We start from the raw sequence: 19,803 nt of genomic DNA on the forward strand, positions 1-19,803 counted from the left end.
CGGACCTGTTCAGAGCTGGCTGTTGTCTCCATCTGGCGGCGAAAGGTTGCCGTGGCAGCTTTGGAGTTCAACTCTTTGCATTTGTAAAGGTCTCCTGGTTGATTGATGCACTTTCTTGCGGAACCTAAGGAAAAGAATATCAGTAAAAGACATGCGTTCATTAATCATTAATAGAATCATTAGAAGATTTTTTTTTTTTTTTTAAATCAGAATCTATTTACAGTCATGTGAAAAAATTAGGACGCCCTATGGAAGTCTGTGTGTTTTCTAACATATGAGGTCATATGAATATCTAATATCACTTTTAACAATCTTGAGAGATTCAAGTAATAGTAATTTTAAATAAATGCAATTTCTGTTGAGGAATAAATTAGGACACCCCACATTCAATACCAGTTAAAATGGTTAAAATCACACCAAGCTGTATCACATCAGGTGCACATGATTAGAACATCATAACCCAGTGTTTTGAAGGAGGCTTGCCTTATTTAAGCCTCACATTTAGTTTGGTGTGCCCCTGACTGTTGAAGTGACAGAAAACACCATGGTGAGATCAAGGGAGCTGTCTAAGGCCTTCAGAAAGAAGATTGTAGACGCTTATGAGTCTGGTAAGGGATTTCAAAAGATCTCAAAACAATATAAAATCAGCCATTCCACTGTATGGAAAACAGTCTCCAAGTGGAGGACATTCAAAACAACTGCCAACATGCCCAGGTCTGGCCGTCCAAGCAAGTTCACCCCGAGAGCAGATCGCAAGATGCTAAAAGAAGTCTCCAAAAACCCTAAGATGTCATCACGGGACCTACAGTGGGCTCTTGCTACTGTTGATGTGAAAGTGCATGCCTACCAGAACAGAGGACACGTTTGGTGTAAACCCAATACAGCATTCCAGGAAAATAACCTCATACCAACGGTGAAGCAGTGTCATGGTTTGGGGATGCTTTGCTGCAACAGGACCTGGCCAGCTCACCAACATAGAATCCACCATGAATCAATTCTATTCTGAGAGATGAGATCATCTGTGAAAAAATTAAAGCTGAAGCTAAACTGGTCCCTGCAACATGACAATGACCCAAAACAGACCAGTAAATCCACCAAGGACTGGCTGAAAAGGAAGAAATGGAGAGTCCTGGAATGACTGCATCAAAGACCAGATCTTAATTCCATTGAGATGGTGTGGAGTGACTTGAAACGGGTTATACATGCAAAAAAAAACCTCAAACATCTCACAGCTGAACATATTCTGCGTTGAGGAGTGGGGCAAAGTTTCTTCAGACCAATGTCAAAGACTGGTAAATGCCTACAAAAAGTGTCTCACTGAAGTTATTTCAGTCAAAGGGGGTAACACCAGCTATTAGGTGGTGGTAGGGTGTCCTAACTTTTTCCTCAGTTAGAATGTGCATTTCTGTCAGCAGACCAAACTACTTAGCAACACCGAGTTAGGGCCCCTCAGAATGCCCATGTTGAAGAGCTGTGATTTAAAGTTAATTCTTTGTTTATATTATCAATATACGACCCTTTCAAAAACATGAAGATGAAAAAAAAATTGAATATGGTGGGAAATTTAATTCATTATTGAAAATTTGCTATGACGAGTTGATTCATCATCCAAATAAACATTTCCATGAAATACAATTTAAAAAAAAAAATTCAAATTATTTGGAAAGGGTTTGTATTCATTATTTTATTTTCTGTGCCACTTATGGGTCAAGGAGGTGCTGGAGCCTATGCCAACTATTTAGGGGCAGTAGGCCGGGTACACCATACGCGGAGATTAAGGGGGGGACGGCTGAAAATGTCATTGCATGTAATTGACTTTCCAGTATATGAATTTAAAAATTAAGACTTTGCCGTTAAAATGTTGTCTCTAAAAGTTGTAAAGAGATAAAAAAAAAAACAACAAAAATGAATGAAATGAACATAAAAAAATATTTCTAAAATAGGTCAAAATTAATTTTCGAGCAGGTCATGTGACTAGCACCTTAGAGACGATCATTTGCTTTGCTTAGCCAAAACTACCTAGGACAGAAGAAACAAGATTGATGTACGTAATTTTTTCAAACTTTCAAAAGCGACAACAACTACTGAGCGAGAACCAAGGATTGAAGATGTGGACCATGAAATGCCAGAGAGCACTGCCAAAATGGTGACCGGAGTTTCAGTTCGTCCCACTAAAGACGCTAATGGTATAACAGAGCCACAACCGGGTGTATCATATTCAATGGATGACGTTCTTGACCAAAAGCATACCTCTCCTAAGCAGCCTGATTTAGAATTCCCCTAAAAAAATGATAGGAAACGAAAAACGCTCATTATAAATCTTTCTGGCTGAAATATTCTGTCAAAAAGCACGCCGTCTCCTGTTTTGCCTGCCGCCATTTTCAAATTCACCACAGTGACGATTCATTTCGCAAAGGGTGTGAGTGACTGGAAAAACTTGGCATTAAATTAGATATCTACGCAGAAGGCAAAAGTCAGCGCCTAGTTCTCCACGGAAAAATGTGCACGCTCACACACACAGACGTACACCCCCCCCCCCACACACACACACATAGTGTGGGGCAAATAAGTATTTAGTCAACCACCAATTGTGCAAGTTCTCCTACTTGAAAAGATTAGAGAGGCCTGTAATTGTCAACATGGGTAAAACTCAACCATGAGAGACAGAATGTGGAAAAAAAAAAAAAAAGAAAATCACATTGTTTGATTTTTAAAGAAATTATTTCCAAATTAGAGTGGACAATAAGTATTTGGTCACCTACAAACAAGCAAGATTTCTGGCTGTCAAAGAGGTCTAACTTCTTCTAACGAGGTCTAACGAGGCCTAACGAGGCTACACTCGTTACCTGTATTAATGGCACCTATTTTAACTCATTATCGGTATTAAAGACACCTGTCCAGAACTCAGTCAGTCACACTTCAAACTCTGTCAAAACTGTCGAAGGACACCAGAGAAAAAACTGTAGACCTGCACCAGGCTGGGAAGACTGAATCTGCAATAGGTAAAACGCTTGGTGTAAAGACATCAACTGTGGGAGCAATTATTAGAAAATGGAAGACATACAAGACCACTGATAATCTCCCTCGATCTGGGGCTCCATGCAAGAGCTCACCCCGTGGCGTCAAAATGATAACAAGAACGGTGAGCAAAAATCCCTGAACCACACGGGGGGACCTAGTGAATGACCTACAGAGAGCTGGGACCACAGTAACAAAGGCTACTATCAGTAACACAATGCGCCGCCAGGGACTCAAATCCTGCACTGCCAGACGTGTCCCCCTGCTGAAGAAAGTACCCGTCCAGGCCCGTCTGCGGTTCGCTAGAGAGCATTTGGATGATCCAGAAGAGGACTGGGAGAATGTGTTATGGTCAGATGAAACCAAAATAGAACTTTTTGGTAGAAACACAGGTTCTCGTGTTTGGAGGAGAAAGAATACTGAATTCCATCCGAAGAACACCATACCCACTGTGAAGCATGCATTTGTAAACATAATGCTTTGGGGCTTTTTTTCTGCAAAGGGACCAGGACGACTGATCTGTGTAAAGGAAAGAATGAATGGGGCCATGTATCAAGAGATTTTGAGTGAATATCTCCTTCCATCAGCAAGGGCATTGAAGATGAGACGTTGCTGGGTCTTTCAGCATGACAATGATCCCAAACACACAGCCAGGGCAACAAAGGAGTGACTTCGTAAGAAGCATTTCAAGGTCCTGGAGTGGCCTAGCCAGTCTCCAGATCTCAACCCCATAGAAAATCTGTGGAGTCCGTGTTGCCCAACGACAACCCCAAAATATCACTGCTCTAGAGGAGATCTGCATGGAGGAGTGGACCAAAATATCAGCAACAGTGTGTAAAAAGGTTGTGAAGAGTTACAGAAAACGTTTTGCCTCCGTTTCTGCCAACAAAGGGTACATAACAAAGTATTGAGATGAACTTTTGGTATTGACCAAATACTTATTTTCCAACATGAATTGCAAATAAATTCTTTAAAAATAAAAAAATGTGGTTTTCTGTTTTTTTTCCCACATTCTGTCTCTCATGGTTGAGGTTTAATATTTTCAAGTGGGAGAACTTGCACGATTAGTGGTTGACTAAACACTTATTTGCCCCACTGTAGCTGGGAGTCCTTTATTTACTTAGCATCGGCTAAGCTACTAATCGAGCATATACAGTGGGGAGAACAAGTATTTGATCCATTGCCAATGGGTTTTTCCATTGGCAGTGTATCAAATACTTGTTCTCCCCTCTGTACATTATCATGTAAGTTATTTTAATGCTGACACCGCATTTCGGGATCATCAACATGTTTTGCCACGTTTTGTTACTAAAATACAGTACTAATATTTTGTGTAATTTAATTATTTAAAACTGATCTTACAGTCGTAAATCCATTACTGTAATGTGTCCATGAAAACATTTGATGTTTTCACAACAATAAAGCGTTATAAGTAAGCGCTCCCGTCAGGGGGGACATTTCACGCGGGGCAGCTATTTTTCAGCACACACCGGCCCATTGTCGATCAAGTTTCATTTTACAATCGTGACAACGGTGACATTCAGCTGACCAAATGTCGGTTTATATTCAGGCCGGTGCCGATTTTGGGTACCCGACTCCTCATTGTGACATAAACTGGAGTATGATTGGAAATTTTGTGGTCTCAGGACAAGCTCTGACGCACAGGACGGGACCGGGCGGGAGGAAACATTGGTTTGGGCATCAAATATGGATCTGGCGACTGGATCGACTGAAGCTTATCCAAATAACGGCTTTTATGCAACTCATCAAATGAGTTTTCAGCGTCTGAAAGCACCGGGGCTTCCATAATTTGCAAGTGAATCCACCTTTAGAAATTACGATCAATGACAATACGGACACACAATGACGGACAATATGGCGGCACAATACAGCGATCACGTGATTGTGTGACGTTGGTGATTGGGGTCTATAGCTGGAACAGCGGTGAGTCTGGAGTTCCAGGCTAACTAATGATTTCACTCCCAGCCATTTTTCACAGAATTTCCTCTTCTGTATTGGCCAATTTCCTCTTCTGTACCGGCCATTTTCATTGATTTTGACTGATATTTTGAGTGCCACAGATTATTGTGTTCAATGGTTACATGAGTGCCCTGCAATTGGCTGGCAACCGATTCAGAGTGTACCTCGCCTACTGCCCATAGTTAGCTGGGATAGGCACCCCTGCGACCCTATGAAGATAAGCGGTTCGGAAAATGATTGAATAATGAATGGTTGCATGAATAAAAAACCCACCAAAATCAAGATTAGATCCCCATCTTTAACTTTCAGATATGTTTTATTCAATTTTAATATATATAGACAAATGAAAAATTACAAAATAATCATAAAAGTAAACAAGAATTAAAAAACAAAACAAAAACAAAAACACAAAACAGCCCACCCACCCACAACCTTAACTGTCCTGAATGGTTATATTATTTAGGCATACCATACATAACAATGATGAGGTATTAGCAGTGCATCACAGAGTCAAGGCTGCCGCATTTATGTCCAAATATGTATTTCTCATGGCTTTGAGTGTTGTGGAAATAAGCCAAAAAAGGGGTCCCACATCTTATGAAACTTTCCCCTTGACTTATTCATAGAGAGGCGCAACATTTCTAATTTGAGACAGGACATTAGGTCTCGAAGCCACTGCTCAAGCGTGGGACGGGCGGTCCCCTTCCATCTTGGTAAAATTGCACGTCTAGCTAAGAGCAGGGCAAAAGTGACCAAACGGTGTTCTGTAGTTGACAAGTGACCATCGTCTTCACCAAAAATACCAAACAGAGCGAGGATAGGATTGATGCTAATATTGTTGTTTAGTACTGTGGACAGAGTTTGGAAAACGTCGTGTCAGAATTTCTGCAGTTTGGGACACAGCAAATACATATGAATCAATGTAGCGTCCCCTAATTTGCATTTATCGCAGGTGGAGGTTATGTTCAGGTAAAAACTGGACAGCTTAGCTTCTGATATGTGAGCTCTGTGCACTACTTTAAACTGAAGGAGGCAGTGCCTAGCACAAATTGATGACTTATGTATTGATGACAGTATGGAATCCCACAGTTTATCAGGAAGGTGCCCCACGTCCTGTTCCCAAGCTGCTCTTACCTTATCAGTCGCTGTACCCAATGACAATGAAATATAGCTATACAGCTTTGACAGAGCCCCTTTGGGAAGTGGATCGAAGGAAAGAAAGCGGTCGATGGGATTAATACTGTGTGTGAGTGCTAAGGGGAAATTGGGCACATTCGAGCGCACATAATGCCTGACTTGCAGGAAACGAAAAAAAGTGAGTTTTGGGCAGGTTATATTTTTCAGTCAGTTGAGAAAATGAAACAAAATTTCCATCTTCAAACATATCGGTAAAGGATTTGATACCCTTATCATGCCATATTCGGAAGTTATAGTCAAAGGAGGAAGGAATGAAAAGGTGGTTAAAGGTAATTGGACTCAAAAGAGAGAACAGCCTGTAGTTAAAGAATCTCCTAAAATGGACCCATATCCGAAGGGTATGACGTATCACTGGGTTAAGAGAGTTTGGTATATGACAGTCAGGTGGTGCAGCAAGAAGTGCGGGAAGAGAGATGTTTTCACAGGAATCTAGCTCCAAAGACGTCCAGCCCGGACCACCCCCATCTTTGATTAGAAAAAAATGTTCTGTAGTTATGAGCAGTAGAACATGAGGAAGTTTTCGCAAAAGCTTGATTTCAGGGCAGAATTGTAGGGGAGGCGGGGGGGCTTTTGTGAGATTTTCGAGCATAACTTTGACGCTTATATTTTTTGCTTTTGTGACAACTCCCTACAACCAAACCCATGGAAAGTGCTCCTGTTCATCAGATGAAAATAGAAATGAGGAGAAATTAAGGGGGTGATGGCCAGTGGCGTCGTTAGTAAATATTCTTAAGGCCCCCTAAATAATTTGGTGTTGTTTGATTGAAAATCAAAAAATATATATATACAGTATATGCTAACATATTCACAATGAAGTTGCCAGAAAGGTTGGAAGCACCTTCTCATTTGTGCGTTTTCATTTTTTTTTTTTTTTTTATGAATATGAATTATATACTTAGCAAAGAACGGTTAATTATCGTATTGGCCTAAATATAAGACGGCCCTGATTATAAGACGACCCCCTCTTTTTTAAGACTCAAGTTTGAAAAAAAAGACTTTTTGAACACCAAATTATTTTTTATACAGAAAATAATTACAGTACATCTGAAACATGATTATCACAATATATTTGAGAGAAAAGGCTTGTTATTTTGCCTCATTCAAATCTTAATATCTAAACATTTAAATATGTAAACTAAAGTAAAATCACATTCGTAAATGAATGGCTTCTGGTTTTTGAAATGTAAACCAATCTATTGTGGTAAAACAACAAAATTGCAATAACTGCAATAACCATCAAAGTTAAGTTTAACTGTCTTGTCTTGAAACAAATCTGAATAAGGAAAAATTGCAATAAAATAATGCAAACTGGTTAAACTTGATAGTAGCTGAGATCTATCATGACAGAACATCTCTTCAATGATATCTGGCGCAATCTAGCGTCGTGAATGGGTATAATGTCCAGACTGTGAATATACAGTGGGGTGAAGTATTTGATACACTACCAATGGGTTTTCCCATTCACAGTGTATCAAATACTTGTTCTCCCCACTGTAAGAGGACCCCTACTTTTTCAGTCTTATTTCAATGTAAAAAACACCGTCTTATATTCGGGCCAATACGGTAACTAAAAACGTATAATATTGTAGTATCTTCAAACCAGCCACCCTTTGCTCTGATTACTTTTTTGCACTCTTGCCATTCTCTTGATGAGCTTCAAGAAGGAGCCACCTGAAAGGGTTTTTGACTTCACAGGTATGCCTTTTCAGGGTTCATTTGTGGAATTTATTGCTTTATCGATGTGGTTGGGACCTTTATTTGAGTTGCACTGAATGAGGTGCATCCAAACTTTTGGCCTCTACTGTATGTATGTATGTAATGTTTGGATATTTGTTCATGTGCATGTGTGTCTGTGTGTGTAAGGCAAATTAGCCTGACCCAGAAACTACATAAATTCAAGTAATTAGTTGTATTTTTCAGGGTTTGAAATTACAGCCATTGTTGTTACAGACAGTATGTGCCCAAAATGTAATCCATGTGACTTATCATAACTTAATTTATCAGTCTTTGTTAGCTGTTTATGAAGTTTTGTGCTTGTATGCTACGTTCACTTACATCCTGTGTAACTTCTGGGGGCTAAGCCCCCCGTTCTTAAAATCTAGTGACGCCTCTGGTGATAGGTGAGGAACACACACACACATGCAAAACCTCCTCACCATTAATCCTTTGAATATTCTCACTCATTCAGGTCATATCATTCTCAGGGGATAGAATTGATCACAAGTTGATTTGTCTGGTTGTCTTCAAAGAATTTTCGCCTCTCATCCGAGCAGTCTTCATCCGTTCATAGAACAAAGCGTTATTAGAAAAGCACTAGCCTGGGATTTAGTGTGGAAAAACAGCTATTTATCCTCCGAATTAGGGGCATACCCTAACCCCCAGTGGTATCATTCTTTTGGAATGTAAATGACGTTAAGATGCCACAGTCGAAGAGGTCACTGTAAGATGGAAACTCCCCCAATAATATTCCATTCATTTGCAAAGAGCCAATGGAGGTGCCTCTGCAGTCAAAGGAGACTGTGTTGTTTTTGTTATTTGTTGGAGGCATAATTAGTTTCTTGGGAATGGATGAAAGGACGGCATTGTATGTGGGAGCTAGTTGGTGATGTAAGCCATCTCCTCTGTTTAGAGATGGTCTTTCCACCTTCATGTAGATGACCTATGTCACAGCCTTCTTTCAAACAAGCATTCTTCTCTCTTGGTAATATGCAGTTCATCAAATGAATGCTCTTTCTCTTTGGCGTGCAGGTAAACAGCTGAGTGTGTGATACACGTCTACTTGCTTCGTTTCTTCAATATACCAATCTGTGCATTTCTTACTGCAGTGGACTGCGTACACCAGATTGTTTTTTTGTGTATGGGGCTCGAGTCTTTCGAGTTTAACAGCCTTTGTGTCATGGTGTTTCTAAGTTTGAAGTGTACTGCAATAAAAATTCTTCTCAATTTCTCAGACAGACCTGCCCCTAAATTGCAGGATAAATCGCTGAATTTACACAACAAGACCCAGGCTAGTGCCATTGTGTTAACCAATAAAGAGGTAAAACATCTTCCGAAATGACCAGAAAAGTCCAGTTGCAATCATTTGGCTTACCGTCTGAGATGAAGACCTTGTTTGATGATGGTCCACACTTGATTGACAGCTGGTTTGTGGAGAAAACAGATGAAGACGTAGGGACTCTTCCTCCTCTCTGGACCGAAGCTGAAAAATGTCAAATTTTAAAGTTTACCGAAATTTTATGAACATGAAAGTTGAGGCAAAGTGTTTTCCAAGTACTCTCGTCTCCCGTTTGCTGCAGAGGAGAAGCTTCAGTCTTCATTTTGTACAGCTTCACTTTACCACCTGAGTGAAAGGAATACTTTTCTCATCAGTGACAAATTATTTCCTAAATAAAGCATTAATTAATGAATATATCATTCATTAAAATGATCATTTTTTTTCCTTAGGCTATTAATAATCACCATTTAACACTATTATATGATTCAAAAACTGTTTATGGCTTATAGAACTGTAAATTCATTATTTAAACAGAACTGGGAAAACACAGATGAAGCTAATAGATATATAAAATATGCCATAAAAGTGTTTGGCAGCAATGATCTGAGACAAATCTGATTTGTTTTGATTGAAACTGTTACATATTCATTAATTTAAATATCTGTTTACGAGTTTTGAATTTCAAAACTGTCCTATATGCATGTGTGATACATAATTGGAAAGCTTCAAATCTCAACTTTATGGGATAATTTTTTTTTGAAGAGGTGGGCATCTAAAAAAAAAATTTTTTTTTTTTTTAAACAGCAAAACCCTAACTAGAGGTGAGAGCATGAGAGAACATAATTAAAGACGCCATGATTTTAACGAGATATTATCGCGTACCTCCCTCTTTTCGATCCAAAAACCTCCATGTAACATGTATCATCGAATGTCAAGACACAGCTGTGAATGGCCACAGCTGGATTTTTAGGGGATTTTATGGGTGAAACATAGTAATGTAAAAAGGGTCGCGATGAGAAATCGCAGATGTAGAGGAGTGGTCGAGATTTTCTTTTTCATATACTGTATTTACTGTTTTAAACGTTTTTTTGGTTTTTTTTTTTTTTTTTTTTGATCGATTATTTATCATCTAAAATATTGGGGAAAATGACAAAGTAACAAAAAAACCCCAAAATAATTAAGCGATAGTTATGAGGTAGATATCCGTGACTTATTTACACAATTGTTTTCATTGTGACGTTATTTGTTTAAAAGTTTAAAATGCTAGTGAATAATTTTTTAAAGTTGTGTTTTTTTAACTTAATATTAGACATCACTTAATGATTCTAAGTTAAAAATGACAGACATTTCAAATAATAAATATAACTAAGCCTGCAAGCAGGACTGAACGGACGGCATGCTGGTCGGGCTGGTGCCAGATCGCCCCCTTCTAATCATCTTATGAGAACCTAACATGCTTGAAACTCGCCTCTCTTTTTAGAATAAGAAATAAATTCACACACCTAGGAGAAAAAAACCCTACTTCAAAAATGAGCCGCTACTGAGCTGTGCAGCGACACCCTTATTCAAAACCAAAATGAATATTCTAATTGGGCCAATTCGACCAAGTGTGCCAAATTCCATGGCTCTGTAAGCTGCCTAAGTCCCTGAAAAATATACTTCCTTTTAATGGTGAACAAAGGGTCGTCACGGCAACAGATCGAGACATGTGGACATGGGCCTTAAAATGTAATATTACAAAAGGTCTTGAAACTACAATGAGCAACTTGAAAAGAACTGGATATATGTAGGTAAAATAAGTGACTTTCTGTTGCCACTAGTTGGCACTGTAAGGTTGATTCAAATGACCCATACAGGACGACTCTCACCGAGCACGGAAAGTTGTATGTCTGCCAAGTTATGACTTCAGAATTTGTGGCAAGACGAAATGGCGACGGTCATTTTCACTTTCCTGTTGGACCCCTCTGCTTCAACAAGACCTCAACATTTTTCATCAGGCACCTGCACACGTCTTAAGGAACCCCTGAAGTGGGCGCCAGGCCTAATGGGTAATATTTCAATGCTTCAGGATAGGATACCTCACATGAATGGCCGACTTTGGCACCCCGCCCCGCTCAGGCCCGTGAATGAAAATTCCCAATTTTCCTAACTTAGGATCTTTTATGTCTCATAAACAGTTTCACCAATGTTAAGGACGATCGAACTAATGCCCTAGGCGACAAGGTCTCAAATGTGCACCCTGTAAATCGATAAAAATTTCACATTCAATAAAAAATATCCGATTTCCTATTAGGTTTGGAATATGGGTGCAAAAGACTTTTTGGAGCAGTTTTGCACAAGGTATTGACTCCCCAAATTTCATTGCTCTCTGTCGAAAAAAACCTAAATGGAGAAGCCTTTTTTAAAAATTCAAGTGGGCGCCACTGAGCCATTTTATCACATTTTTCGCAACAAGGTAAAATTATCAAAATTTACGCAAAGCCGCATGTATGTGCAAATTTTGGTGAGTTTTCGAGCATGTTCAGACCTCCATATTGGCCATTTTCATTTGCCAAGAAAAAAAAATCCTTTGTATTACAATAGGGCTCTCGCACGCTTCGTGCTCGGGCCCTAATTACTTAGCTTCTTTTTATGGCTTGGTTGAAACAAGCAGTTGCGTGACGTCTGTAAACGGGGGTCTCCAGGGTAAAACGGACAAATTAAAAATTGTTCGGGGACTTAATGTGCCATGAATCTGCTATGACAGCATATTGACATACTGTTCTATCAAACACAGCAGTTCTTTTGGCTTAAAATACAACAGCTTATTTTAAAGAGGGTTGCAAGAGCAGTAACTGCTTTTTCAGCCTTGTCTGTGTTTTCCGCCAAATATTTTTAAATGAAATGTTTTAATGTATTTACAGTTTAGATATTGATGTACGTGTGCCTCCTTACTTCTTTGTAAAAAAACAATTTTTACAAACATTTTTACTAGGGCTGTCAAATTATCGCGTTAACGGGCAGTAATTAATTTTTTAAATTAGTAACGTTAAAATGGTTGACGCAATTAACGCACATGCTCCGCTCAAACAGATTAAAATGACAGCACAGTGTCATGTCAACTTGTTACTTGTGTTTTTTGTCTCCCTCTGCTGGCGCTTTGGTGCGACTGATTTTATGGGTTTAAGCACCATGAACATTGTGTAATTATTGACATCAACAATGGCGAGCTACTAGTTTATTTTTTGATTGAAAATTTTAGAAATTTTATTAAAAGGAAAACATTAAGAGGGGTTTTAATATAACATTTCTATAACTTGTACTAACATTTATCTTTTAAGAACTAAAAGTCTTTCTTTCCATGGATCGCTTTAACAGAATGTTAATGTTAATGCCATCTTGTTGATTTATTGTTATAATAAACAAATACAGTACTTATGTACAGTATGTTGAATGTAAATATCAGTCTTGTGTCTTATCTTTCCATTCCAACAATAATTTACAAAAAAATATGGCATATTTTATAGATGGTTTGAATTGTGATTAATTACGATTACTTAATTTTTAAGCTGTGATTAACTCGATTAAAAATTTTAATCATTTGACAGCCCTAATTTTTACACATATGTTTGTTGTGTAATATATCTAGATTTCATTTTATATACAGTACTGTTTTTATTTACATTAATAAAAATGTATACTGTCATTAGAAAATATTTTAAAGATAATCATTTTACTTTTCATTGAATTTTTTTTTTTTACAAAAAATATTGAACTGGAAATATTTACCAAGAATATTGCCAATATGCAGAAAATTTTGTAAATCATTTTGGCTGGATCTTTTTATTTAACTGTTTGTACCTCTTACTGTGTGTTTATGCCTGAAATACTGTACATGCATACATGAAAAAAAATACCCTCACATAAAAGCGAATCAATAATTTGGAAAAATTGAAAATAATCTATACACTATCCAAAAGACATTTTAAATGCATCTGAATTTGTGACAAATTGTGCACAATAAGCATCAAACGGTTCACACAGCAATAACTTTGCCTGCGGAGGCAGTGACATCATTACCCGCATAGTGTTGGCTCGCCTTGGTGCGATATTGATCCTCTGCGTCCTTGTGTCTCCTCTTTTTACCGTGAGTCCTCTTGCTTTGAAGAGATGCAACATCGCCCGCTGCATCGTAATTATTGTTAATTCATCATACAAAAACTGACGTGAGAATCAATCAAATGGGGGAGAAAAAAATAGTCCTAAAAAGTTTTCACCAGGTTGTATGGAGCTGGGGCACTTTTTAACTTTGAATGACTCATACCGCCATTTTGGGGTGCGAGTAACGCTCGCAATCTGGGGTAGCTGTCCAGGTTGTACGTCTTGTTCAAGTTCTTCCAGAAGGCCCGGATGGTGGTGGCGTTCCGGTCCAATACCCAGGAAAGCAGCTGGTACACGGTCTTGTGGATCCCTTCTCGTGTCTCCTGATCCAAAGCGTCCTAACCATTTACACACAGAAATGTCCTCAGAATTATCCATCCAATTATTTTTCATAGAGCTGTTCTTCATTAGGCCTGCAGGTAAATTGTCCATTTCCATAAAAAGCAGTGTCAATGCATGTAGAGTTTTCACTCATCTTCTTCATACAAAATGTTGACACCAAACAAATAAATCTGTGGTCGGCGATGCAATAAACTAGGCAGAATGTTACTTTACTGTGTATGTGGTATCTCAGGTGACTTTTGTTCCCAAAAAAATAAAAAAGAAACGTGGCGGAAACTTTCGAATAGTCGCCACTGAATTCCAAGGCGCAGATTGATGCAAACAATTCAAATTGACTAAAAATGTGCCGCCTTCAAGATAATGTGAACAATTCAACCCTCATTTTAACTCATTGGCTCCAACCGACGGCGCTAGATGTCCAAACCATTTTGAATGGATGGATTGGACGTCTAGTCCCATCAATGGCACTGACACGTGACCATTCCCCACCAATCCTCCTAGTTTAAATGGTGGTCTGAGCGCCCTGCTACCATTGTGGAGTCTGTGGTTCGTTTTCCGCTTGTGGGTTACGTCAGGAATTGCGTCTGACATAAGAACCTCTGTGCCCAATCAATCTATCAGGTGAATCGACTGCTTAGCTGTGGTGACCCTTGAGGGGAAAAGCCAAAGGATTAATTGACAACTGACATCCACAAAGGGCGTAGGTTTGGTCTCAACATTGGTAGGGACGATATAACAGTATAACCTACATGTACACTTTTTGCTCGTGAATATGAACGTAATTAATTGATATAAATAAATCAGGGGTGCTCATTTGATTGCAACGCTAGTGTGGGTAGCTTGCGGAATCCCCCCCCCAAAAAAAGTTTTTTTTTTTTTCTTAAATGTACATAGTTAATTATTATTGTTGTGTGTATGTGTGATCAACATATGAGGTTATGCAGCACCCCTCTCTCTCTAAGCAGCTTAATGCTCACGTTTTTCTAGTTCTATATAGTTTCCAGCAGAGTTCACTACATTTCTCAAAGCTTAATTAACGTTAACAGTAGAAAACACAAACAGAAGGACACTTCTCTCTAAGCATCTTCCTACTCGCATTTTGCAGGTTAGCAAGTTCACACAGTTTAATGTTATGCTAACTCTGATGCAGGTCGGACTTTCAGTAGCAGAATTAGTGGTGTGTTCCCCACCTCCACAACATTGGCGTCTTTTTAAATCACCTTGAGTGGCTGCTGCTGGCTGACAAAAACCTCTAATATCACTCCTCTTCGAAGTGGCTGGAGGAGGTGGCATGCTTTTTGACATGTATTTCTTTTGGGGCTGTGTTTGTGTGAGCGTGCGTGCGTGTGTTTGTCGGCGGTGGGTCAAGCCATTAGCCAATGAAACGTGTGTTTGGGGGGGGGGGGATTGACCGGCATATTCAGCAAGTGAAAAGGGGTAAATGTGAGTTTGAACATAATGAAAATAGTTCACTTAATAATGGTAGGGTCAATTCTATCCTTGCAACATATGGGAAGATAATCTTATTGACCTATATAACTGAATGCATATAAGGTTGCTTTACAGTTCGTGGGAATAACTTGAGCATCCTGCAAAGTTGGTAGTGTTATGTCTCTATCGTCCCTATGCAAACATACGCCCTTGCATCTGCACATGTAGGGGGTCATGTAGGCCATGTGTGACCCAAAATGTGATGTCCATGTGGCTTCCAGGTCTTTAAGGGGTTAAGTTTTTTAGTTTACCAAAAATATTCACTTGCCCAGGAAAATATCAATGAACTCATAGGCCATTGTTGTTAATAACAGTGTCAGCGTTTCTAATGGCGTTGTTTTCTTTCAGTCGTGAGCAAAAGTGGGTAGAGTAGCCAATTTTACTTAAGTAAGAGTAGTGTTACTTCAAAATAATTCTACTTATGTAAAAGTAAAAGTAATCATCCAAAAATGTACTTCAGTACAAGTAAAAAAGTACCCAGTGAAAAGAATACTCAAGTAATGAGTAACATTGTGAGTAACTGCCTATTTTTGTTAGATTTTTTTTTCCTTTGGAAACAATATTTTTGAGGTATTTTGTTATTTATTTATTGATTTTTTTATAAACTGTTGTTATAATGAAACTGTACAATACATTTATATAGCCACATTAAACTAAATTTAAATTAAAAAAAAAAAAAATTAATTCCGGCGAGAGAGAGAAAAAAAAAGACAGACATGAAGCATTATTCGTCCAATGAGCATGAGTGCCCCCTAGTTGAGAAAATAGTTCCTTCATAGCTACTATTATGAAATTAAAAGGATCATATCTCCGGTTTTCCGTGGTCAATCGGTGCCAAATAAAAACTGGGAGAGAGGTTTAAATTCGTGCTTAGAGTCATGTTAAGCAGCACTTGATGTCAACTACTTAATTATTTATGGTGCCTTAAAGACGCCACGTGAATGAACAGGTGTGAGTGATCATTGAACTGCAAGCTTACGTCTGATTGGTTCATTGGAGTCATGTTATAATTGTTGTGATGTTTCATTTGTGAAATTAGTCGAGCTACTCTTGGCACCACTGGCAAAAAAATAATAAATCTAATATGTCGAATAAAGAGGAAAAATGTAACGACTCTTGTGTAGCCCAAAGTAGCGGAGTAAGAGTAGCGTTTTTTTATTCTTCACAAATCTACTCAAGTAAAGTAAAAAGTATGGCTTAGTAAAACTACTCTTAGAACTACATTTGTCTCAAAAAGTTACTCAAGTAAATGTAACGGAGTACATGTAACGCATTACCAGTGTTGTTAATCTTACTGAAAAAAAGTAATTAATTATAGTTACAAATTACTTCTCCCAAAAAGTAATTGCGTTAGTAACTCAATTACCTGAATGTAAGAGTAATTAGTTACTTGGCAAAGTAATTGGTGATAATTACTTTTTTTTTTTTTTCCTCTTAAAAAAAAAAAAAAAAAAAACATTGGCCACACTATGTGAAGTTTTTTGTGGAGGTTTTTGGTACAATTGGCCCGAGCCCAATTCTTTACCGTAATTTACCCTTTACCCTGAATCAACTGTTAAAAGTTGTTAAAATTGCTCCCATTATTGCATTAGTTCCCTTTTCTCTACTTTCGACATATGAAAGTTTTAAAACTGTTTCCTCATTTACAGATAGATTCAAGTCAAGATTTTGCCGATTTAGAAGTATTTTAGATAAAAAGTTACTTAGGTTCACTAGGAAGGTTCTCTACAACAGAGCCGTCCTAAAAAGTCTACTGCTTTAAGATGGCGGCTGTCTACTAACGCATTTAATGCCATGTCTGTCATTTTGCATCTAGTTATATCTATATACAGTACATGTGATATCTACCATGTCTACCATATCTACCATAGCATGCGGGCGTAGTTTGTCGGCTATCGGCTACAACATGTATTATTGGAGCTACCTAGCATCGCGTTTGCTCGGCGTCACAACTTTCTTGCCTCCTCCCCGCTCCTGCTCTGCTCTGTCGTCTCGGTGAGTCCGTCTCCCTCAGACTTTTCGACCAATATAGTAACGCATAGTAACGCATGCCTTTCCGTCCTCAGTAACGGTAACGGCGTTGCCAAGATGAGAAAAGTAATTAATTAGATTACCCACTACTGAAAAAAAATAACGCCGTTAGTAACGCCGTTATATTGTAACGCCGTTATTAACAACACTGCGCATTACTACCCAGCTCTGGTAGTGAGTAATCAATTACTTTTCCCATCTTTGCAACTACGTTAACCGTTACTGAGGATATGAAGGGGCACGTTAGTGCGTTACTACAATTTGGTTGACTGAAGAGCAAGTTGTCTGATTTTGTCACACATCCACCTGCCTGGCTGACCTGGAAAGTGCAGAGTGGGAGGGGGGAGGAGGAAAGGAGGTGTTGAGGCCGTTGCAAATGCAGTGATGTTTGCCTCTGTGCCTCGGATGAGTATAGCATTCGCGTTCTCGTTAGCATTAGCATTTAGCGTGGGGAGCGTCATCTAAAACTCCCGGGCAACAGTTCATGGCGTCCAGGTGGATACAATTAATTGAAAATGATGTACCGTTTTCCTGCTGAGTGTCCATTATTAGCGTTTTACTTGTAGACGCTACAATATAATATATCCATATTTTGATCACCAAAAATAGTCACTTGCACTAAACTTTTCTTGAATGACGTATCCATGAACCTTGTTCGATTTTTTTTTTTTTTTTTAATCAAAACAACTAGAGCACAGGCAGGAGATTCAGAGCCTCACCTGCATATTGAAAAATACTGTATATCTATGTATATTAGAGGTGTGACAATAAACACAAGTCACGGTTCAGTACGTACCTCGGTACGGGGGTCATGGTTTGGTGTGGTTTCAGTACAACAGGAAAAACAACAAAGCTTTTTTTAGCTCTTACAAAAAGGTAACTAAATCAACTATTTTTTGGGAGAAGTAATTTGTAACTGTAACTAATTAGTTTTTAAAAGTAAGATTAACAACACTGCCAAAGGCTTTGTTCCATGAAAATTTGACTAATTTGGTATATAACCCCAAATTGCTATGCTGAAGATGGCGTAGAGCTTACCATGAGAAACCCTGAGCACAAAATCCCTGACGGCATCTCACCTTTAGCATCTGCTCGCTGATGATGTTTTTGTCAGCCAAACCGTGAAGCAAAGGGAAGGCGTCGTGCACAGCCATGGCGATATCAGTACGAAGACCCTTTAAGACCAAGCCGAGTTTAGAGTCCCCCGGGGCCTCCATGATCTACTTGCTTCATGCAACACGAATAAGGTGGACACCCAACCTTACTTGAGTTGTTTGTGAAGGATGGGGTGTGGCCTCAAGAAGAAAAAAAAATATTTGCATCTTTTGTGGTATAAGGTAGCCTATAGTTTTTACTTGACTTGCTTGAAAGTAAGTCTCCAAATAATATTGTTAATACTGTATTTAGCAGCTTATGTGGTGTTCATGTGGCTACAATGGGTAAAACCAGTAAACCATGACACGTTACAGTCGGTATTACAGTTTAAATTTTTAATGTTTCATTTTCATAGGATTATGTGTGTTAACAGCAAGGCGTGACAGCATATGTGTTGCATGATGTACAATGTGTGACTCAGTGATTTCTGTTTGTTTGCGTCAATTATATTGATGTATTACGACAATACCTATACAGTGAAGAAAATAAGTATTTAAATACCCTGCAATTTTGCAAGTTCTCCCACTTAGAATTCATGGAGGAGTCTGAAATATTCATCGTAGGTGCATGTCCACACTGTGAGAGAGATAATCTAAAAAGAAATATCCAGAAATCACAATGCATCATTTTTTAACAATTTCATTTGTGCGATACAGCTGCAAATAAGTATTTGAACACCTGTATCAGCACGAATTCTGATCCTGAAAGACCTGTTAGAGAATGATGAGTACTATCTCAAGAACACTATCCCTACTGTGAAGCATGGGGGTGGTAGCATCAGGCTTTTTTTTTTTTTTTTTCTGCGCATGGGACGAGACGAATGCACTGTATTAAATAGAAGATGACTAGGGCCCTGTATTGTTAGATTTGGGGAACAACCTCCTTCCTTCAGTCAGAGCATTGAGGATGGGTCATGCCTGGGTCTTCCAACATGACACTGACCCGAAGCACACACCCAAGAAAACCAAAAAGTGGCTCTGTAAGAAGCTTAACAATGTTCTAGCATGGCCTAGCTGGTCTCCAGACCTAAACCCAATAGAAAACCTTTGGAGGGAGCTAGAACCCAGGTTTCTGGGCTGTCGCTGAGAAACACAGACTGATGTGTGGGCCAAGAACCCTCCTGCAGTGTGTGCAAACCTTGTGAAAAACTACAGGAAACAGAGTCTACTGTAACAAATATTAACGTTCATTTTCCCAGGTGTTCAAATACTTATTTGCAGCTGTATCACACAAACAAATTATTTTAAAAATCCTACAGTTTGATTTCTAGATTTTTCTTTTAAGATGATCTCTTTCACAGTGGACATGCACCTACGCTGAAAATTTCAGACCCCTCCATGAGAGAGAACTTGCAAAATACCAGGGTGTTCAAATACTTATTTTCTTCACACACACGTTTTTATCCCATGTCATCACGACACTACATACTATACTATGAACTCGCAGGAGGTACA

At 38.8% G+C, this 19,803-nt stretch overlaps 1 protein-coding gene across 1 annotated transcript in view; it reads right to left on the bottom strand.

Moving 5' to 3' along the window:
• Positions 1 to 18,411, bottom strand: part of aire (autoimmune regulator) — a 28,572-nt gene extending 10,161 nt beyond the window's left edge. The window contains exons 1-6 of the mRNA XM_057857583.1: positions 18,274 to 18,411; positions 13,494 to 13,668; positions 13,250 to 13,354; positions 9,470 to 9,535; positions 9,287 to 9,394; positions 6 to 124 (exon numbers count right to left, since the gene is read on the bottom strand). Of these exons, the coding sequence (XP_057713566.1) occupies positions 6 to 124; positions 9,287 to 9,394; positions 9,470 to 9,535; positions 13,250 to 13,354; positions 13,494 to 13,668; positions 18,274 to 18,411 (711 nt within the window). The remainder of the gene's footprint in view (positions 1 to 5; positions 125 to 9,286; positions 9,395 to 9,469; positions 9,536 to 13,249; positions 13,355 to 13,493; positions 13,669 to 18,273) is intronic.
• Positions 18,412 to 19,803: the final 1,392 nt, after the last annotated feature.

Source organism: Corythoichthys intestinalis, chromosome 14 (assembly GCF_030265065.1).
Source record: "Corythoichthys intestinalis isolate RoL2023-P3 chromosome 14, ASM3026506v1, whole genome shotgun sequence".
Taxonomy (NCBI): domain Eukaryota; kingdom Metazoa; phylum Chordata; class Actinopteri; order Syngnathiformes; family Syngnathidae; genus Corythoichthys; species Corythoichthys intestinalis.